Source organism: Apostichopus japonicus, chromosome 17, assembly GCF_037975245.1.
Source record: "Apostichopus japonicus isolate 1M-3 chromosome 17, ASM3797524v1, whole genome shotgun sequence".
Classification (NCBI taxonomy): Eukaryota; Metazoa; Echinodermata; class Holothuroidea; order Aspidochirotida; family Stichopodidae; genus Apostichopus; species Apostichopus japonicus.
The window spans coordinates 31,680,854-31,703,440 of record NC_092577.1 but is presented as its reverse complement, the minus strand read 5'-3'; the positions used below and the strand labels follow the sequence as shown (position 1 = coordinate 31,703,440).

Genomic DNA, 22,587 nt, shown 5'->3' with positions numbered 1-22,587 from the left:
AAAGGCTTCGATATAAAAAAAATCAAATACCAGCATATGTTTGATAGTGTAACAAAATATATTTATTGTAAAAGAACATTTACAGATGGTACAAACATATTGCTGAATATTTAACCCCAATACACCCAACCCCTACACAATTACTTGCTTATTGTGGTCACTGTTATTCAGGGACGTAGCCAGAAGTTTGAAAGGGGCCCGGTAGAGGGGGGAGCATAATTTTAAAAGGGGCATTTCTCACAAAGGGTCCAGGGAGAATTATTACACTTAACAGAGCACCATGATGTACTAAGAAAAGGTTTGCCCAAAAGGCCTCCCGCGTTGCAGGACATAAACTATAATAAGAATATTTTATTACGTAGCAGACAAACTTTCAGGAGATAGATTGAGAAGGGTCGCTTAGATTCCTTCAACCTGAAAAGAGAGCTTTCATGATATTTCCTGCTTTTACTTTAAAAAAAAAATTCACGATACTGAAATGGGGGGGGGGGAAGGGGGGGGAGAGCAATTGCTCCCTCCTGGCTACATCCCTGCTGTTACTTAATATTGCAAGGAAAGGTAAAGATGCTAATTAAAAAACTTTTACAATGTCTCAAATACAAGTCAACATTATGAATAGAATACTGGATCTGTTGAAAAGAGCACTGAATAAACACAAGAGAGTAGTGATTTATAATTTACGAACTGAATTAATTTTTGATCAGTTTCCAACCCACCTACATCCAATTAAATGTATCTGTTACTCTATAAAAATAGCCGACTAATTCATACAAATATGAAGTAGCAAAAGGTTTATTAGATAGCAATGACTTAAAAGCAGCATTTTGCGTTTGGTCGCCATTTTCTACTTTTTTTGACATGTCCATCGAGTTTTACATCAATCACAAAACAGCAATCTAAGATATTAGCCAAGTTTTTCCCTGCCAACAACCTGAATTGGCGAGTGATTAAGGATATTTGCAGATAATGAGAAAGTGTCCACGACAAATTCCACATTCAAAATTTATCGCATACAGTTCCCCCAAACCCACTAGTTTGAATTCAACCAATCAGAGATGCAGGTTTAGTTATGAGCCATTGCTAAAAATAGAGTCAAGACTTTGCGTTGGTACAACCAGGGAGTTGTTATGGAACTCCCTGGTACAGCTGCCATATAGACTGTACACATGGTGTTGTATTACGTAGGCCTATTGGTCAATGACGTTCATAGCGTTTAAATATTCATATTATGGGCGAGGTTTATTGGGATCCCGAAGGAAACTATCTTGGAGAGAACAAAGTTGAAAGTGGCAAATTTTCCGACTTCTATGCCACCATTTGAAGTGAGATTTAAATAGATAAGCTAGTTATGTATGTCGTTATGGCATAGTGGAGTCAGTGAAGTTGAAATAAATCATAGAAAAGGACGCAAAATGCTGCTTTAATATTTATGACAGACTTCCAGTGAATCAAAATAACCGGGAAGGGTTATTGCCTTCCCTTATAATTAATCCCACACTCTCTCCCATTAGCAATTCCCTCAATACAGACAGTACCTTTTGCCAAGGAAGGCTACTTTTAACTGTTGGTACCAGAGTGCTCCCTCTTCCCCCCCCCACCCCCTCCCTTCACCTAGAACAATCTGTCACACAGACATGTGCCTTATGCTAGGTCCCAACATCCAGTAATCAAAAGACAATGCATTAGTTACAGGATATATAAATAAATACTTCAAAAGTGTACTTCAAAATATTTAGTATCATTACAATTGTAACCAAAATAACTTTAAGGGCCATAGTTTTCAACATCATTTTATTTTTAACTAGAACAGTAAACATGATATTGTCAATTAAAATTGGCCATTTTACTGGGTGGGGTACATTAATTGACAATGTTTTGACATTTCATATAAAACTGAAGATGCAATTCAGAAATCTGGATGTGTTTGAAATTATTGGTAACAAATTATCATGGCGGGCTCACAGTGTACGGAAAGTCTTCAAAAAAAGTATGAACAATAGTCGATAGATTTCACATTTGACATCTGTGTGGTTGGTACAGGATTTCAAGGAAGGGTCGTGGACAGTGGGTGGAGGGGGGGTGGGTTGTGGTGGAGCCTGTGACCTTTTTTTTATCTGCAGTACCCTTATCACCTTTCTTTATTTCTCAGACAACAAGAAGAGGTGGCTGGGCAAATACTAGCAGACAATATGTTTAGCCTATTACAAGGATATGCAGAATGTACCATTGCACTGAATAAATGTGAGCTACACTCAAAAGGGATATTTAAAAGGCATTGAAGACTCGCCCCAAACTGCGTGCGGCCATCTGAAAAAGTTAACTTTCCGTTGCTTGCAAGTGACGTTTTGTTTGTGTCGCTACAAAATGCAGACAGTACAGTAATGAAACATGATACCTTGTTATCTTTAGCTGGACCTGAGATGTCCATCGCTATATGGTTTGTACACTGTGCTGTGGGTATTGACCGCAGCTGTATGTACTGACTGTACACTAGTGTCTAATTACCGACGGTAGCAAGTTGTGTGTGTGTATTTTCTGAGAACGATGGTGGTGTCTAACACTTCTGTTACACCTCATTCGATACTAGGTCAGATTACCGGCATTAGACGTTTCTTTTTGCGCGAGTCTTCCCACCCTTTAAAGCCCAAACCCCATGGTTTATTCAAGTTAAATTCGATGCCATCTAATCTACTATTAACATTTGTAACTCACTTCAGTGAATTAGCTCGATGACACGAAGGAACAAATGCTGCATTAGGGTCACAGTGCTTTAGCTGCGTGCCCCTCGCTGAGCAAATCCCGGTCCCACGCATAACCGGGGGGCTACGAGGCCACATTAGTCAACATTTCTGGACCATTCAATTCGGCTTTGGCACCTTAAAGCCCGGGCCATGTCCCGGGATGATGAAGTCGGCGATCTGCAAGACTCTCTGTCGACTCTGCTCTTGCATCTCGAGATTCTCGCTGTTCTTCTGCCAGATGTTATCGTCTTCGGCGCTTTCAAAGAGGTCTCCTTTGATATCAAAGGACAACAAAAAGGACAAAAAAGAAATTAACAGTCATATAAATGTTATAGGAATGTCCTTGTGTACTTAACAACGTAGCAAATAATAATGATAATCATATTAATAATAATAATAATATCAATAATAATAATATCAATAATAATAGTAATAATAATAATAATAATAATAATAATTATAATAATAATAATAATAATAATAATAATAATAATAATTATAATAATAATAATGATAATAATAATAAATAATAATGGACATTTATATGAATGTGCCGGTACCCGTCAAAAAAGACGCTCATGGCGCAGTGACACAAACAGTCAACAGCAAAACAAAAAACAGTAAACATAATTCAAGACAAAAATGCAAGCAAAAATGGGCAACAGTGAACAATTAATTGAACAGTTTTCATCAGATGAGTCGTCTTGAGAGAGCGTTTAAAAGAAGCAAGAGTTAAACTGTGTTTGACATATTCTGGAGGGAGCTATTCCACAGAGAAGGGGCAGCAGCAGCAAAAGCTCTTTGCCCCATGATCGATTTGAGCGATTTTCACACAGAAGTAATTTATTGTGTGATCTCATGAAACTGCGATTTGCGTGATATGGTTGCAGAAGTTCTGACAAGTAGAATGGCGAAGTTCTAACAAACTAGCGATATGTGAAAATCAATATTTTAAAAATAATTCGGTCTTTGATCAGGAGCCAGTGTAATCCTCTCAGTATATGTGTGACATATTCTCTTGTCTTGGAACGGATGACAATTCGTGCAGCAATGTTCTGTAGTCGTGCAAGACGGTTGATTTTGTATTTCTGGTTAGACCGCAAAGGGGGAAGAGGATGGTATGGGGGACAAGGGAAGGGAACAGGAGAAGATGAATGAGGATTATTTGGAGGCAAGATATCTCAAGGCTGGAGAAGTACTGTAGTAATAACAACAACAACAAAAGCAACCTTCCCACATTTTCAAATTGAACTGTCTGAAATAGAAATCATACAGTAAAATCTTGTTCAATCTCAAACAAAATTCGTAACGACCTAGAATCTGTTCACGTTACCTGCAACGACGACTGTCCTGTGTTGCGTGTTCCGTACAATGACACTGACATCATGATGCATGTGGCCAGGGGTAGGAATTACTTCAATGTTGTCCTCAATCTCGTAGCTCTTACCCTGAGAAAAAAAAAACAGGGAAAAAAAGAACATTTAATCAACTTTCTGCCTCACAGTCGTACTATGTCTTACATTTCAAATGGGTTAAATCATTTACACACTGTAAAGGCCCGGTCACACTACAGCGATATTTTATCGGAATACGGTCCGATTTTTTTCGATTTTAGGCCGAAGAGTGAGGTTTGTGGTAGTGAATTTAATGAATGCAGTGGAATATTCGAATACCTACTTCAAATCTGAGGGGTTCTAGAACTGACTACATTCTGAAGTGACGTCACATCGAAAAACGATAAAAATCGGAAGAGAAATCGGATAGCTATCCGATAAAAGGAAACGGGGTCAATATCAAAAATTAGGAGAGGGCTATTCCACATCGGAATGGCTCAACAGATAGCAAATCAGGTCCTTTATCACTGTGGCTAGAAGACCCAAACGGAAAACAGGCTGTTTCGATTCCTCCGGGAAAATCGCATAGTATTCCGATAAAAAATCGGTAAAGTGTGACCGGGCTTTAAGCCTTGAGCCAGCCAGTGTTACAATATTGTATATAGTCATTATTAAGTAATACTCAATATTTGTATACTGTTTGTTAAAGTTTCTAGCAAGTATTTGTTTTATTGATTGATTATTTTAAATTAAACTTTATTGAATTGAGGGTGACTTGGTAATCCAGAGCTTATCTTCCCTGCGACCCTCAGTTACAAGAAAATAAAAAGAATTGTAGTATAAATCAAACAATAAAACAAAAATTTAAGATGGGCATATACACACATATAAGAAAAAATTGAAATAGTATAAAAGGAGCAAGTTGAAATACAGACAATAAGAGAAGTGGAAGAATAAAACAACAGTAAGTATAAAATATAAAATGAAAACAAAACAATGAAAACAAACAATACCCTGTAGGATGGTAAAAAGGAGCATAGGAATGAAATGAAATAATAATACAAATATATAGAGTCTTATAAATGTTAGAGTAGATAACTGTCCTTTTAATGTAAGGCTGTAGAAAACGTTTAAAACAAATTTCAATCAGGACCTTCTCTGATACTTAAAGGTAAAATGTTCCACTGTTTTGACCCAAGGTAAGGAAAACATTTCCTTTAAAAATTCTGTTCTTCTTCCACACACATAATATAAAGCTGATGTTGAGGCAGACTTTAAGCCATGATTATGGATAGAACTTGTAATGAAAGTGAACATACTGTATCTTTCATATAAGAAGGAGTGTGTTAAACCATTTAGGGATTTATACACCATCAGCAACCTTTTATAGTTTTTCGCGTTGGTGAAATGTTTTCCAAAAAGCGAACATTTTAGGAAGTTGTAGTTGAATTGTTTCTATGAACAATTATCATGCAATATTTGAATCATTGGTGTGATCACAATATGTTATCAGTTGAGACAATTTATGAATTTTCTGGATGCCAACATCTCTGATTTATTGGACAGTCAGGACCTCCAGGAAAGTGCAGTCCTGTACTTGTGCTAAAATTTGGAGGTAATTCTAATGACCTTTTATGCTATATTTCATTCTGTGTTTTATTAGTGTATATTGTTTTGAAAATACTGTGCTGTTTAGAACATTTACTTAGTTTGAAATAATTTTACGACACTTTTAAAATTTATTAAAAAAGAGACCTGATACTAGGTTATATGAGATGTAAATTATTCCAAAACGTTATACCTACAGTATCTTGAACTACGATTTGTTCTCCTTTGTTTACCTCTTTAAATTCAAAGTCTTGGTAATCGTCCTTAAAGGCGATGTCGTACCCAACGATGTGCGTGGACTGGAGAAATAAATTCAGGTTGCCCACATGATCAGAATGTCCATGGGTGCACACCACATAGTGGATGTCATTGGGGGCCATGTCCTGTCTGGCTAACTCTGCAATAAAAGACCACAACGCAGATGGGTATTATTTTAGAGGATGTTGTATAACTATGTTTATGGAATTCAACTGACATAGTAGCTTCTCCCTAAATCTTACCATACATGGGATACTTTACAAAGTTGCTTCTGAAAAGAACAGTAATAACAAGAACGTGATTATGTCACTTCTAGAAAATGATGAATAGCATCACACTCTGTTCTTGGCTAGTTCTTAAATAAAGCCTACAGTACTGATTGTGTTAATACTTCTGCAGGGATGTGTAGAGCCAGGTTGGTTACAGGGATCAATTATATTGCAGGTCTCCTTTTGCAATTTTCAAAATCTTCAAATTACATATGTTTTCCAGCATCCTCCATATTTTCCCGAGCCCTGAGCTGGGAAATGTTTTCCCCTGAACCCCCCTCTCATTAAGCCTACAGCCCTGCACTTGTATAAATAGCTATAAATGTGAAAAGCCCCATCCCCCCCCCCCCCCAATAAAAAAAAGTGACATCAATTATATTGGGCATTTGGGCAAATAACAGGAAAACAAATCAACTTATAAACTTAAGAAGCTGCAAAAGGAGAGTTCCACTGTTAAATGTTGGTAATATTTTCTATTAGAGCAGATTATATTTTATGATAAATATTGCATCTGTACATTAAGAACAATTAAATTAGAGGATTTAAATACCTCAATAATCAGAACCAGTTGGCTTAAAGATCTGCTTTATTGGCTCCAATTATAGCACGCTAAATAGCTAGGAAAGTTTTGTGATTATGTAATCGATCTGCCACGGTCGTAAATTGATCTCAGGCTGTACAATTAGCCTGGATAGCTTCTTAACACTCACTATTAGGCTCTCTCATGCTATAGTTGGGGTCTAAACAGCAGACCTTTAAGCAGTTCTAACTGGGGTGACAATCTTATAATTGACAGTTTCTATTGCACTGTTAAAAGTCAAATATTTGCAACACATTTTTTAATGCAAAAATTTATTTAGTGACTTTAGTCCTCAATGCAATGTCACTTTCTCAATACAAAATTTCACCTCCTCCCTCACCATAAAGAGACCTCTCAACTCTTTAATTAAGTATGTTTTTTTTCTTTTGAGTGCCTTACTTACCTGTTATTAATATTCCTGTGTCCCATGGGCTTCCAGTGTCCACTAATACATTATGATGTTCCCCTTTTATAAGTGTTATGGTTCCACTGGCTTTGAAGTGCCCTTCAGCGTCACCATCTCTACAATAACCTTCCTTGAGCACTATTACTTCCATTATAAGCCAATTTAATAATAATCTGAAATGATGAATGCACAGGGAAATGAAAAGAGGCTGTTGTCTAATAAAGTATTAACAGAAAACATTGATACATGTATGTCTAACTCTATAGTAATAGTAATACACTGTAGCAGAGGTTTGACATGGAAGAAAATTAAACAAATAAAAGGTAACTGCTATTTAGTATAAGTAAGACCTTTCGCAAATATGGATAAGAACATACTTGTGCTAACATTAACCTACACTGATGACCTCCCACCTTCACTTCGACTAAATTACTAACAGAATGAATGATACGTACTGTAGGCAAATGACAATGTACACTGAACGAGTGACAGGACCAATTCCGCTACACTGGATTACAGTACTGTAGCGCAGTATTAGTAGGCTACAGTAACATAGAACACCGATATCACTGATCAGATTGAATCACTAGCCGTGACGGTAATTTATCGATCATTTTTTTAGCTCTGGTGGGTTCCTTACTATGGAGTTAAACTTCGAATGGGCAAAAAGGGTGTTAACTTACCACATCAGGCAAACAACTGTAATGAAGTTTCACACAAATTGCACGGCAACAAATCTAAGATTGCAAGAACTGATAGTGCCTGATATAAATAAAATCAGGTGACAATCCGCATGACTGATGTAATTGTGTCTCATTGGTTAAAAGTAGAACGCAACCACCCATGCGGATTAAAGTGCAGTCTTCCATGTCTTTCAACAATGTAGAGGAATGTAGACAACCCCTCCCCTCCGCCCACTCTTAAGGAAATGCCGAAATGCAGAGAGTCCCTTTGAGAGCAACTGAACTGAAGGATGCAAGATGCATTCACATGTGCTTCTTACTTAGTGTCGATTTCCATCTCAGTGGTTTATTTGATATCGAAAAGACTTATTCAACTATGCTAGTTAATGAATTTAATCAACCTCCCGATTGAAGAAATATAAATATGTAGTTTATTATTACTATTACTACTACTACTACTACTACTACTACTACTACTACTACTACTACTACTACTACTACTACTACTACTACTAATACTACTAATACTACTACTACTAATACTACTACTACTACTACTAATACTACTACTACTACTGCCAGGGCGTATCCAGGATTTTCTAACCCGGGGGGCGCAAATTACTATCTAAGCGGAGCGCCACCATCAGTTGGCACGCAGTGCACAAGAAAATTTCTGGTTTTGATACCCCACCCAACCGCCCCCCCCCCCCAGATCACCGGAAATGGCACTTCTCAGGATGGAAAATGACCAACCAGATCTACACTTTTGCCTGAGAACCAAGTATTTCCCAATAGTTTTTTCCCCATCCATAACCTTTTTGAAGATTGTCACCAGTCACACACCATGCTCGACCTCATCGCATCACCTGTGGATCATTGATTTTGTAGGTGATTTTACGTCGCGGCCCACAATACCCGTCAGCCCCACTTTTCAGGGTTTAAGCCAATTATTTGTTCAGAATTTGAAATTTCACATTTCTCGTGAATAAATTCACTTCAAAACATACCCATAATGTTGCCCGAAATTTCATCTACGGACAACCAATATAGAAAAACCTCCTTCAACCCCTAACAGACCGCTCAAAATTGCACGAGTTGAGAGACGTACGTATGATGAAGAATGTTGGTAAGGGAATTTTCGAAAATTCAGACACAATTAATTTATTGGTGTACAAGTATTAAAACCTCTTATAACGGCTACTATAAAGCTTCGTTGGAGGAAATGAAAAAATACCAGATATTTCCAAAACCGAACACTACACACATAGACAGTTTGGAGGCTGTTCATGCTGGAACGCCATATTCATACTCACTGATATGATGTGATATCTGCTGTTTGCTTTACAAATTCGAATAACTGAAATGAGAATGAAATAATAACTTTCATCTGTTTATTGTGCAATGCCCCACTTTTCGTTTCGAAAGACGCACAGTTTCAAGCTCACTACACACTGAAGGCTTCGATTCTCTATCTGCCTTCAGCTTAGGGAAGATCTTGGGATTTCGCTAGATATTACTAGATATCCATACAGTACAATGCCTTTGGGATTTCTTGGGATTTTTCGGGGCCTGTCAGACTGATTGTTAAATCCACAGATGATGTTCTTGTATTATTTCCTGATTATAAACAGCTATAACTTGTTATTTAAAATGATCACTAGACTGCCTATCATATAAATCAGTGCAACGAATGATTGAAAACCATACACAACAATGGGGGTTTATTTTGGCAAATCTAGCGTTGCTTTGCCGGTAACCCTGAATACGACTTATTTTGGCGTTCAATAACAATTTGAAGTTGAGAAGTTCAGGGACATATAATTTAATGGATGCCCCCGCGTTTACATATAGTAGGGCGCCCAACTGGTCAATACCGAAAAATAAAAGATGTTTGGAACCTCTTGATTTTCGAAACCTTTCACAAGTTTCAGCTGCAACTATACGTCATGCTCTTATCATGCTGATCTGAAGTACCTCAAGTAAGGACATATCTAAAAGTTCGATTGAAGTATTCATTATATCGTATTTGAGCGGGTAGGGTAGTTAAGATATAGCAAGACAGTTCCACGAATATAATTAATACGTCTCACCTACAGTAGCTTAGGTCACCTTAACCGTACGCAGCGTAATTCGCTGGTAGGCCAAGTACAGTAGTAGTTACTTATACTACTGCCATCGGGCATGCAGCAAGCATTATAGGAAAAGGTTGCTAAAATGGATGAAATGCGAAGAACCATTGGCAATTTTTACAAACGTAACCAACTGAAAATATATTTAGTGTCATATCTGGAAAGTATACCAAGGAACTTCTGAGTCATGTGTAGAGTACTACTATAGTAGTAGTATTTACGTAGGCATGAATGGGAACGAAAGTTTTAACCTGCAGTCTTTTAATGCAATCTTAATACATACAGAAAAAATGGAGATTAAATTCTTGTATCATTTTCTGTTTGGAAGCAAATCTAAAACGAAAATTTTTTTATTTACAGAAGTGCCATCGACATATTGAAAGAAATCAGGTGCCCAATATCCCTGTTTCAACAAATTCTTTGACACAAACTGCTCATCAGAAATGATAATAAAAGCCTGGCGTGCCTATCAGCAATGTTTAGCCAGATATCCGTTGAGAACACAAGGCATTACCTCAGGTATATTAACTGTTTAGGAACCTGAAGCTTGAAATTTAAATTTTCCTACCTTGAATCATTGTATGGAGTGACATTACAACTTTGGAATATACTGTACTACTGTACGTTCTGAATGTTTGCATTGTTAATTATTCAGCTATTCACCCACTGATTGTTGAGGATGTTTATACATACAATGATAATATAATAGTATAATAATAACAATACTAATTTATATACATACTAATTTATCTATGTCACCAAAACAGAACTAGTATTGTTCGATACAGGTGACATACCTACAGTGGAATTACAACCTTCCTTACCCGTTTCGAACCCTGGACATACAATCAGCCTCCATAGCCTATTGATTAGGGTGTCCGCATATAAAGCGGGAGGCCAGGGTTCGAATCCCAGTGGAGGCTGGAAGTTTTTTCACTGTTCTAACTTTTTCAAATCACTAAAATTTCAATTATATATATTTAAAATCAATTTATCAAAATTCTTTAGTCTTGGCCACAAAATTACTAGTTTCAGAATGGTCTGTAGGGGTGCTTTCCACACTATCTAAGCGGAGCACCACCACAGGTTGGCGCGGAGTGTACGGAAATATTTTGAGTACAGATACTCCCTAGATCTCCGGAAGTGACCCTTTCCGGGCCTTGCTAATTTGCAGATAATGAAGAATAAATAGGTGTCATCGCCATTTTGTCAGAAAATTACACCAACAAAATGTGACAAATGTCAATAGGTATTTGAGAGCGCAATAAAATAGTCAATAATCGCGAATAAGTACAAAGTGGTAAAAAGCTGAAAAGGGCGCCAGCAGTCCATTTGAGTCCATCGAGGGGGGGGGGGGCATCCATCCCCTCTGACTGTATGGACGCTCCACCACTGGCACACATACTATAGTCCTTCACTAGTATTAGATATTTTCAAAATGTCTTGAGTACTAGTACAAATACAAATCCATGAGGGGGAGTACAAGCTTGCCAAGGGCAACTGTGTTAAAATACATGGAATACTCAGTGCAACACAGTCTGCCTGTCATTAAGCATGCGGTAGTCCTGAATGGTTCCTGTTATGGATAGTATGGAATCTACAGCATTTAAGTTTGCATCTGTTAATTCACACCATCCATTTCAATTGGAAATAAATAAGTTTGTCATAAAAAGTAAAAATACAAACATTTCTCTTACTGTACTGTACATCAGGATGTGTACTTGGTGTCGGAGATGTTCTAGCACAGCAACTGGTGGAGAAGAAGGGCTTAGATGGCCACAACTATGCAAGGACGGCTCGTCAGTCATTCTTTGGTGTCATCTTTGTGGTGAGGTTTTGTCACCTTTGTCAACTTCAGTTTCTTGTCGTTTGGCTATCATTCAAAGTAACATTCAATTCATTTCCAGTTAGCATTAAAGAGGGATGTTTAATGTTAAGTCGCTTACATTGAAGAGAAATATCTTCCACGACCTAATAGACCTTAAAACCCCTGTCTAAGAATCTCGTTCCTGACCCGAGACATGTAGTTGATTGAAGGTAACCTATTTCGAGTGGCTAAATCATTGAGTCATCCGGGGGGGAGGGAGGGAGAGGGGGGAGGGAGTGGGGATGGCACATTTAAAACAATATGCTAATTTCGAGTGGATAATGGCAGTGACGTTAGAACCAATGAAACCTAACATCTGGGAAGTCCTGGTTTTGAGCCCCGGCTGGCTAAAGTAAAGTGAGTTCCTCATCCAGGATAGCTCCGCAGTTAATATCCCCATCTGAAATGTTTTTCCAAATGGTCAAAAAGAAAATGCAAAATGAACAGACCCTGTTAATTGGGAGTAGCCACTCAAACAGAAGTGTAAGATACAAACCATTTTAGCTTCTCCTATATCCACAAGTGGCTGCTAGGCATCATAAAATTATATTTCTTTTTTTTTTGGACAGGCAATATGTTATGTCATTAATTTAATTTGCTTTGTAAGAAAAAGACAATCTGTTAGCCTGGTATTGCTCAAATAGACTAAATATGTTGGCACTGTTCGTGTTATATGATCAATTGATTATGAGTGTTTTAAATATTTCACTTATTTTGTGATAATTTGCTGTTGTTTCCTGCAGATTTACTCTTGTCACTTACTTACTGTACACATTATTTTTAATGAGTTTATTATATAATAGTGTTGGTGGGAGGGGGGTGGGGGAGGGGCAGGATGTGGATGGTAGGGTGCATGAGGTCTGATTTTCATAGATGTTGAGAGTACCTGGGTTTTTAACACAGTGCATGATATTTTCTTTCCCTGCAGGGTCCAGTTGTGATAACCTGGTACAAGTTGTTAGAGAGGATTTACAAAGGGTCTGGTAAACTGGCTCCCCTGTGTAAAGTTGCCACAGACCAGGTGCAGTATGAATATACATAAGCATACTTCATGGTGGTCACACCTATATTATGCCCCACCCCATAGCAGAAATACATTTTCTGAGCTTTTAAGTTTAATAATGTTTATGACTTATAATAGTCAACTATCATCGATGTGCACAGCGAAATGTTTGCATTGATGACTTTTCTCAAACACTGCTCAAAATTGGCTTTTTTTCGTACCTGTGTGTGATCGCAACAATTTCTTGCAAGTTGCTGAGTGGATTGGCAATTCTCCAATACAACAAAATATTACAAAATTAAGACTTGCAAATGATGTGTCAATATATCGTATACTGTAAATGGATAACTTTTTTCAAACTCTCTGATGTTTTCCAATGGCACTTACATGCATCCATATGCTAGTCACTATGACAACAGGCTACAGTGTTATTGGGTCTAATACATCTGATGCAGTATGAAAGTCGTATGTTGCATATTGCTTCACTTTTTAACAAGGAGTTCAAAGATTTTGGTGACAATATGGTACTGCAAAAACGAAATTTAAACCATGCACTTACCACAGCATATGTAGTGGCCTAGTAGGGGATGTTATGTTGCAAACCCAATTCAGCAAGAATAAGTCAACTTAGTATAGATTGTCATTTTTAACACATAAGTAATATTTGATGACTTCAAAAATGACTGAGAATGTTGGGTTGTACTCTTTTATAGAGATTACAATAGACATTTGTTTTTCCATCACTCTGAAAATGAACCTATTTACCTATTATTTACCATGTCAAATTCTTTTCCTTTATTATACTGTAGGCTCTTTTTGCACCGTTCATCGTATCATGTTTTATATCCTACGTGGCTTTTGGAAACGGGAGGACTGTGCCTGAAGTCAAGAGTCAACTCAAAGCTGTGAGTACGAAGAACATTTAGTGGTTTTTTTGTTCAGAATTATTAGTGGTCAGAGGCAGTGACTTCTATAGATTTCAAAGATGGGTGACGGGACTGAGAGGGGGGGATTCTAAATTTGTCCTGTTGATTATGGTAGGTTCCCCCCTCCCCCCTTCTCTCATGTACCTGAGTGCTCACTGCTGGTAATAGAGAGTAAGAAAGATTAAGCTGGGGGAGGAGTGATGCCTGGCACAATTACCACTGCAAACATTATCTTTAAAGTCATTGAAGACTTGCCCCAAACCATCTGAAAAAGTTAACTTTCCGTTGCTTGCAAGTGACGTTTTGTTCATGTCGCTACAAAATATGCAGACAGTAATGAAACGTGATACCTTGTTATCTTTAGCTCGACCTGAGATGTCCATCGCTGTATCATTAATACACTGTTCTGTGGGTATTGACTGCAGCTGTATGTATTGACTGTACAATAGTGTCTAATTACCAAGGTAGCAAGCTGTGTGTGTGTATTTTCTGGGATCGGTGGTGATGTCTAACACTTCTGTTACACCTCATTCGAAACTAGGTCAGATTACCGGCGTTAGACGTTTCTTTTTGCGCGAGTCTTCACACCCTTTAAGTGAGATGTTATGACATTGTCACAGGGAATAATGAATGTATTTTTTTTTCACTTTGAACCACAGTATTTTTGGTTGATAAAATAGTTCATCAAAAATAATGAAGATATTTAGTTTCTTTTAAAAAGAGCAGTTTGCATATCTCTGTATTTATGAAGAAATTTGGTTATTTTTGCATTAAAAGTATCTTATTATGTGATTTATTTTGATACTGGATAATCATTCCTTACTTGTGACAACAATTTCATGGCGTTAGTTTACTTCGTAATTCATCTAAACACTTTTGGATGTTGCTTCTGCTGATGATAGTAAATTTCCTTCTCTTTTTCACTAAACAGGACTTTGTACCGACTCTGTTGAATGCTTACATGGTAACTACATAATATTTACGTCTTCATCAACTCTCTAGTTCTCTTTTTTTAAATATTTTTTAAGCCATTTTCAAGCCATATCATCATTTATGATGTTATAATAATAATAAGTAATAAGTAATATTTATATAGCGCATAATCATCAAAGTTGCTCAAAGCACTTTACAAATGTAAAACCTAAAAATAAATAGTAACAAAAACCGAAATATTAAATATATAGAACCAATAAGGCAAAAAAATGTTAAAGCAACAATATAAAAAACACCCATACTAAATGATACTAAAAAAATTAGAAATTAAAAAAAAAAAAAAAATTATGCTAAAATCTTCTTGGCTTTCCATATAACGACCATGTCAGAAACAAGTGGGTACAGTTTAAATAAAGTAACCACAATGTCAAAATGGCAACTAACCTCTTTAAGATACAGCTTGTATAAATGTAAACGTCATCGATAACAATAGCCGGAAATGTAGCATTTGGTTTAACAAAATATCTATTAATCAAAAGAACTTCTTATCAAAGAAATTTTGACGTTTGATCCCGTCCTTTTTTTTTTTTTGGCTCCCCATGAAATGCGTTGGCTACCCCCTTTTGGGTGGCGACCCCCTCTTTTGGAACCGCTGGTCTACACCCAGAAAATCTTCACTTTTGTCCGTTACTGCTAGGAATCTGTCAGTCAATTCCTGGCTAGAGGTATCACTGTCACCCTTAGCTCAGTCTGTTGCGAAATAAGTCAAATGTGTCAGTAGCTGATTGGTCAACTGGGGATCGAAGATCAGCATCCTTTGTTCATCTCCATCACCAGTTCTACTTTAGAAGGTCAGCATCCATATTAGGGTGCAAGACCAAGACTGTCAAGGTCATTCAGGGATGTGCCCACGCTGGGCGGCCTCGCCCTGCACTAAAAATTACCGCCCAGCACTGTCTTAAAAATCGTGAATCCTGCCCACCACTATTTTCATCTAAAATCCCAACATTCCTAACAATATATTCAACATATATTGGGCCTAGCCTATGCCAAAATCATACAGACTAATAATGCATCAGTTACGCATGCGAGAAACCTTACTTACGGCTCTCAATTGGTCCCTTGTAAAATTTCTTTGAAGCAAACTAATAACTTTTACCAGGTATGTAATATATTTCACTAAAAAAAAATTAAAAATGTAAATTGTTAGCAAAACTAGTACTTTTGTGTATGTGCTTAAAAAGCTAGACAAGTGCCAGCATTTGGCATCTGAGCACCTTCTCAAAGGGGAGGGGGACACCCCCTCCTCTTTAGACCCCTCCCCCAGGATGGTGATCAGTACAGTATACCCGGCACTCAGGAAATCCTGGGCACATCCCTGGTCATTGAACTGAATGATTGCAATTTAGACAGCTCTTGATACTCTGCAGAGAGGTTTGCTTCGTGTCTATAGTCACTATAGCTTGTGTCTGTTCCATCAGTGTAATTTAAAATATGATTCCAATTGATCCTGTGTAACCTTTTTCAATTCAAGTTGATATTATATTAACCAGTAATACACAATTCCAACTATTCTGAGAATTTAATCTTGTTGCCTAGATAATTTGGTCACATAATAAATTTTTGCATAAGCTTAAAAAAATTCCATGGTTATAAAAAAAAAATGAAACTAGTCAATAAAACTAATAAAAGTGCCATGTTATGATATCTTGGAATGAAAAAAAAAAAACATTGTTTTAATTCAAAGCAAGTATCGCACCTCTAAAATGGGGTGTGTGGTTACGTTAATGAACTTTTTACGAAAAAGATAATCATCACTATCTGTATAGCTGACTCATTAAGGGAACTTGAAAAGATTGTTTCAAATTATTTGTGGTGTTTACATCTGGCAGGGGTTCTCGGTGGGGGCCAACAAATAAAGAAATCGGTCCATGAAAACTTGCACTAATCCTGGTATGCACACCCTTACAGCCTTTATAGGCCTGAGCGATTTATATTCTATTTGTAGCAAAACAGTTTTGGTCCTGTCCGGCCCTTTGCTCTAACCACTGGGATATCGGTAAAAATTTACGAAGTTTTTTTTAAATCGATGAAGACATTTCCTTTTTCTGTACCCAGGTTTTCCCACCAGTTCAGCTTTTTAACTTTTACATCCTTCCATTGTACTACAGGTGAGTTTGAGATTTGAATCATTTCTTCTTGAATATTGTAAAGTCTTTATGATCAGATTATTGGCAAATAATGGCACAGGAATCCATTGTGTAGAAGGGACAGTGAAAATTGAGGGAGTGTACTCAACTGGGACATTGGCCTCATGATAATCAGTTTCAATGCTATGAACAATTTCATTAGAGAGAATACTTAAGTAAGTAACCCTTAATGCTATATCAGTTGGATTTGGCCAGGCTTGGTTATGGGATATTAGTGACAGGGAGGGAAAAAGTGTAGGGGGGGGTCTTTTTTTGGGGGGAGGTCACAAGCTTTATGGTGCAGTGAGATATGTAACTTTGATTTGAGGGGTCAAACCACAAAATAATCTCAAGTTCCTAATAAAATACAACCTGTTTGCATTCTGTACCACAAATTCCACTAGTACCTGTATTTCTTTCAACACAAGGGCACCTTTTATTATTACAATTCTTTTGTCAACAAAGAGTGTATTTCTAAAGAAAAACACAAAGTGCCCAAAATTCCGTCAGTGGAAACAGGTAGTACCATTTAGTACCAGAAAGGTCTTCATGTTTCTTGAATTGATTTTCTCAGACCAGTTGTCATCAATATCGTCTCGGTATTCTGGAACACCTACCTCAGCTGGAAAACGAACAATCCGACAGACCAAAAGGTCAGTCCAGTTGTCTTATTTCTTTAACCACTTTATCCAGCTTGAGTGAAGCTTGAATCAAGCTTGAATCAAGTTGATAGCAGCTTTCGTGCAATGCCTTCGAATGTTCAGATTTGAAGAGAGCCGCAAGTTTTTCCACAGCCCTGTCGATCCATCAAGCTTTACAAAGAAGGTTTTTCTGTCGTTTTCTCCTCAAATATTCCGAAATTTGGTAAATTAAGATAAAGCTCAGGTTGTAATGGCCTGAACAGTCTGTACTCCATCAAAGAAAACATATGCTAGCAAATAATTGCCACATGTATATATATATATATATATATATATGTGATTGTTTTAATAGGTGTGTGACCATTGCAGTACACTAAGGCATAAATTGTAAATACAATATGTTGACAAATGCCAATGAGCTAGCTTAACTTGAGGGCATTGTGGTCAAGTGGTTAAGGCAGTGGACTTGTGATCTAAGGATTACAGGTTCGAGCCCTGGCCAGATCATTGCGTTGTGTCCTTGGGCAAGGCTCTTTATCTCCATTGCCTCTCTTCACCCAGGTGTTTAAATGGGGACTTGCGAGGTGACTTTTACATATAGTTGCGTGCGCCGGTTTGTGGCTGCACCCTATGGGAAGTCTCCCAGGGGACACGTGGCTGTGTGCACCTTGGTGCCCCAGGAGAGATTGTTTAAATTGTGCACACTTTGGTGTGTAGGTGTGACAAGTTACCAATGACCAGGGTTAAGTACAGCGCTGCGAGACTTTATTGTAAATTGCGCTATAAAAGAACTGAAAATTATTGTTAATTCGTAATCAGTATCTCTTTGTTGAATTTACCAATAACGGATCCAGGATTTTGTAAAGTGGGGGTGGGCCTGGGGTCATTGAAGATGACTGCCATTTCAGGGAATTGGAGGCCCCTTCCGCATCAACCAACCCTTCCCCCCCCCCCCCACCTCCAGAAAGAAATTTATGTTTTAGATGTCTTATAAATTATGACTATACTTAGGCCTAAATGCAAAGTTGCACTACTAACTACTTTTGAATTATTGTGCTAAGCTGAGAAGGAGGGGGGGGGGGGAGGGGAGGTACCCGATATGCCTGTTATCCTCTGCCCTTTTAACTGAGCTATGATGATGAGGACATTCTAAACCTCTCTAACATTCTTTTTCTTCTATAGGTTCCTGTAGACGGTACAAAGCCCTAAACACTGAAGGTTTGATAACATCAGATGTCAGGCTTTTAACCAGAGAGGTTTTATTTCCACTTTCTTATCAAGTGCAATTATATGTAATAAATTAAACAATTGTAGTAAATTAATCTTTGAACTGTTTTTGATCAAAAATTATTCGAGGCTGCTAAAATGATATCTATATTTGATGTTCAATATCTCATGGACTCCCTTCAAACCTTTCAGGTAATTTATACCTAAGTTTTGCTTTTTCATTTAATAGAATTATCTGACAGGGACCTGTTAGGCTAATGATAATACGTTAATAACTATATGAAGCAAATATGCAAAAGTGAGGAATTCTGGGTTTTCTTGTAATTTTATTCGGATTGTTACTCAATCATGTATTCTATCAAGTCCAATTACAAGGAGATATGGTTGTGGACTGGGGGTGAGCACTATTGTTAAAGGTTCTCCATCCTGCGTGGTGAGCATTTTACTTCTATTTCTTATGTCAGTGGTCCAGAGATTGAAGGAAGAAGGCTTAAAAGGGATGCTGTGCCAACAATTTGTTAATTCCCAGAAACATATGAAACGGACAGAATCAATGCCAAGGCCCCCCCCCCTCCCCCAAAAAGAGAGTCTTTGGAGATACTTATAAACCAATTAATGATAAACCAGGATGTCACTGATCCGCAGCGTTCAAGTAACAAGGAAACAAAAAACAATGAAAGACGTTCTGCTAGAAAATGAGCATTTCAAAAAGAAAATAAAGGGTTCTGCAACAAAAAGTTTGAATGAAGGAAAATACAAACAATGAAAGACTTACTCAAAGAGCTACGAGCATACATTACAACAGAGGTTTACGAGTGACTCCAAACACAACCTTGAGTGGCACGAACGAAAGGCCACATGCATTGCAGTATTCTGAGGCACTAAGGCAATTTGCAATGACACTGCACTGTAATTCCCCTAAGGCCTTTCATATCCGTGATTTCTTTTCTACCTCGGGGACAAAAACTATTATCCTAACACACTGTAGCATATCCAAACTGGAGCCTATACCGCAATTTTTGCAAAGTTCCGTGATTTTTTTATTACCCCAGGCTCATCCCTGATCAATGGAGGTCATCAGTTGACTGCCAACAGATAATATGTATTCTGAAGATTTAAAATGTTATGCGTTAATATATAAAATAATTAATAATGTAGATTTTCTAATCATTCCAAAGTTAAAAGATTTGAGTATTTCCAGTTTGATGAGCATAAACGTGAAAGAGATGACAATCTATTTAATTAATCTATTTATCTCTGTTTTACATCCTTGACTACCTCTATCCTAATACATGAAACTTGAGAGTGAATTTAGTGAAAATTAGCTTTTACCATCGACGATACCACGTCAGATAATCACGTCGAGCAAATCAGTTGTTGCCAAGGTGATAATATGGGTATTATCTTGTAGAATAATTCATGTAAATTCTAGTTATTCCAATTATGCACTGTGTCAAAAGTATAAATCTGAGGTAATTAGGCCGGGGGGGGGGGGGGGGTGGGGTCTACAGCATCCTGCAGTGAGGCTGCATAGGATGTAATCTTTCGTACTGTGCAGTTTCGCACAGTATATAATGTCATCATTGCCGATGTGTGTTATTTCCTTAGCGTGACCAAGGGGAAATTTACGCTTGGTCGAGGGGGGGCAAAGGTCAATGCTGCTCTCACCCAATGGTGTTTAGGGTGTGACCTTTTATACCCACCTCCTCGATTTGCATACTTACGTAATCGATGCACACTTACATAATCGATGCATACTTACGCATTATGTGAGGTACATATGCTTCATTCCTCTCCTGGTTCAGAGAGGCGTCGCATGTGCTACTTTAGCAGACCATTAGTATAAAGCTGGCGTAAACCCCAGAAAGCCGCAGTAAACCCTTGTACACCGCAGTTTGTTGTGCGGTTGGTTTTGCCCGGTAACGATTTTTTCACATGGTCCTGTTGAGCCACGTGTGCAATAAACGAGTTGAAACCTCCGACTACTTGTTCAGCTTCATTGAGCTTTGTCTCGGTGACATATAACTTAGTTTCACACAATAGGCACTGTTGATTGACGTCTGTTGTTTGGTATTGAGTCATGCAGCCATGCTGCAGGGGATTTTGCAGCTTCTGCAGCTCTATATTTGAACATGATACCAGGGAGTTGTTTCCATAACAACTCCCTGATGATACCATAAAGACATGTGTCATGATTCCAACGGAACAGATAAAAGCTGACAGAGTTTAATATGATAAGCTGGAAAGTCTTTAATTGTATTAAATTGTAATTTTTTTGAAACCTTGACTTGTTGCTGCAACAAAGCCGTACTTTTAGTTCTTAATATTGACACATATTATCTAGCTTTGTAAACTGATTCAGGAATTATAAGTTTTGTTTTGGACAGAGTAAGAAACATAATATAAAAAAGATGTTCCAAGTCTTGGAGGGGTCAATCATATTAAAGAAATGAAAATAGATCTGGTCTTCGGTGGAGGGCAGAGAGAGGCCATTATTAGGGGTTACATCACCCCCTTAGAATGGCTGTTCATCTTTGGTACAGTTTATGTTAAGGGTTAAAAAAGTTTTGGTTTAATTCTGAGGGAAAATAAAAGGCAGGTGTAAAAGGAAATGCTGTTGGGAGCTAAGGAGTTGGGTGGGGGATGGGCGGGCCTTGAGGGAGTCATGTCTTAAACATTGGGTTTTTCAATGATGTTGCAAAGAAGACGGGGTTGGTCGGGTGGTGTGGAAAGGGCAGGGAGGGGGAATAAATGTGATAAAAGTAAATTGTCTAGTCTGTAACTCATCGTAATACCTTCTCATATTAGGTCAGGGTTTGGTTGAAAATGAACTTGCATGTTTCATAAATTATGGCCAGATAGTTAATTATGTTTCCTCAGTGGAATGTAAAGATTTATAAAGTTATTAATACATAAGAAATTAAATTATTTATGAATGGATGGCACAAAAGAAAGCATTAATATGTAAACCATTCTCTTTAAACATATAGGGAATATATTCTGTTTTGGTTTTTAACTTGAAGAATAAAATGTTCAGCTCCTAAAAACAAGTAGGAATTTAATTTAAAAAAAATACATAGCAATACAAATTTTAATATATAAATATAAATATTTCCATTGCATGTAATGCCCAAAACGATATCACTTTATTGCCAACATTTTCACGGAAATAACTTACACCTATGCATGCAAAAAATGGTCTGAATTATTGTAATATTTCCCTTGTTTTATATGATAATATTAATCAGAGTATAGTAGTGAGAATTTTGTGTAAGGTAATTATAACTTGTACTAGTATGCTGCAAATAATGTTGTATTAATTACTTAAATCCTCAGTTACTCTACCAGAGTTGCTTGTATCAACTTATATTCAGTTTTGTGTACTATTTTATTCACACTGTCATATTTTATTATGGGTATCATCAATAAATAAAGAAAATAACATATTTTGTTATATTTTACAATTGTCCTTTTCTCAGGCTGGAGTTTGGTGTTTTTACGTAAAACATGACATTAAATGCAACCAGTTGAAGTTGTGTTGCCCTGTGGGAGGGGACCTCAAAAATGTTTGTACAAATGGGGGGTGCTTAGATACAAGATGTTACTCTTTTTTTGCACTAACTTTTGAAAGAATGTTGAATAATTTTCAACTGTTTAATTTACCCTTATATAGACCTACATGTTATATAGCTATGCATTTTATACTAGGAATTGTTCGTAATAGTCTGTCGGTAGATGCGAATTGCCCTTGATTTTCTTTTGGGGGTGGTGGAGAGGTGGGGGAGGGGATGGT

General features: G+C 37.4%; 2 protein-coding genes across 5 annotated transcripts; one reads left to right on the top strand and one right to left on the bottom strand.

The window, feature by feature from the left end:
• Positions 1-37: 37 nt before the first annotated feature.
• Positions 38-8,028, bottom strand: LOC139984795 (metallo-beta-lactamase domain-containing protein 1-like). Of its 3 annotated transcripts, none has more exons than XM_071998842.1 (5): positions 7,880-8,028; positions 7,194-7,369; positions 5,881-6,080; positions 4,075-4,189; positions 38-3,013 (listed from the first exon to the last, which is right to left on the bottom strand). In XM_071998842.1, exons 2-5 carry the CDS (start codon positions 7,345-7,347, stop codon positions 2,859-2,861), a joined length of 624 nt encoding a protein of 207 aa, XP_071854943.1. In that variant the 5' UTR covers positions 7,348-7,369; positions 7,880-8,028; the 3' UTR covers positions 38-2,858. The 3 variants fall into 3 exon arrangements, with proteins under 3 accessions (XP_071854943.1, XP_071854944.1, XP_071854945.1); XM_071998843.1 differs by having other exon boundaries at positions 5,917-6,080; positions 7,880-8,027; XM_071998844.1 differs by lacking the exon at positions 7,880-8,028 and adding an exon at positions 7,652-7,675.
• Positions 8,029-9,689: 1,661 nt separating this feature from the next.
• On the top strand, positions 9,690-22,238 carry LOC139984874 (mitochondrial inner membrane protein Mpv17-like). 2 transcript variants are annotated; one of them, XM_071998989.1, is made up of 9 exons: positions 9,690-9,858; positions 10,369-10,527; positions 11,721-11,836; positions 12,804-12,896; positions 13,688-13,783; positions 14,736-14,768; positions 16,856-16,908; positions 17,501-17,579; positions 18,750-22,238. In XM_071998989.1, the coding sequence occupies exons 2-9, from the start codon at positions 10,452-10,454 to the stop codon at positions 18,774-18,776; spliced, it is 573 nt and encodes a 190-aa protein (XP_071855090.1). In that variant the 5' UTR covers positions 9,690-9,858; positions 10,369-10,451; the 3' UTR covers positions 18,777-22,238. The 2 variants fall into 2 exon arrangements, with proteins under 2 accessions (XP_071855090.1, XP_071855091.1); XM_071998990.1 differs by lacking the exon at positions 9,690-9,858 and adding an exon at positions 10,008-10,133.
• Positions 22,239-22,587: the final 349 nt, after the last annotated feature.

Coding starts and splice junctions, on each gene's coding strand:
- LOC139984795 (XM_071998842.1), bottom strand. CDS start 7,347: ATGGAAGTAATAGTGCTCAAGGAAGGTTATTGTAGAGATGGTGACGCT. Junction 4,190..5,880: donor AAATCGTAGTTCAAGATACT/GTAGGTATAACG, acceptor TTTTTTTCTCAG/GGTAAGAGCTACGAGATTGA. Junction 3,014..4,074: donor CAGGACAGTCGTCGTTGCAG/GTAACGTGAACA, acceptor TTGATATCAAAG/GAGACCTCTTTGAAAGCGCC.
- LOC139984874 (XM_071998989.1), top strand. CDS start 10,452: ATGATAATAAAAGCCTGGCGTGCCTATCAGCAATGTTTAGCCAGATAT. Junction 11,837..12,803: donor TCTTTGGTGTCATCTTTGTG/GTGAGGTTTTGT, acceptor CTTTCCCTGCAG/GGTCCAGTTGTGATAACCTG. Junction 17,580..18,749: donor ACAATCCGACAGACCAAAAG/GTCAGTCCAGTT, acceptor TTTCTTCTATAG/GTTCCTGTAGACGGTACAAA.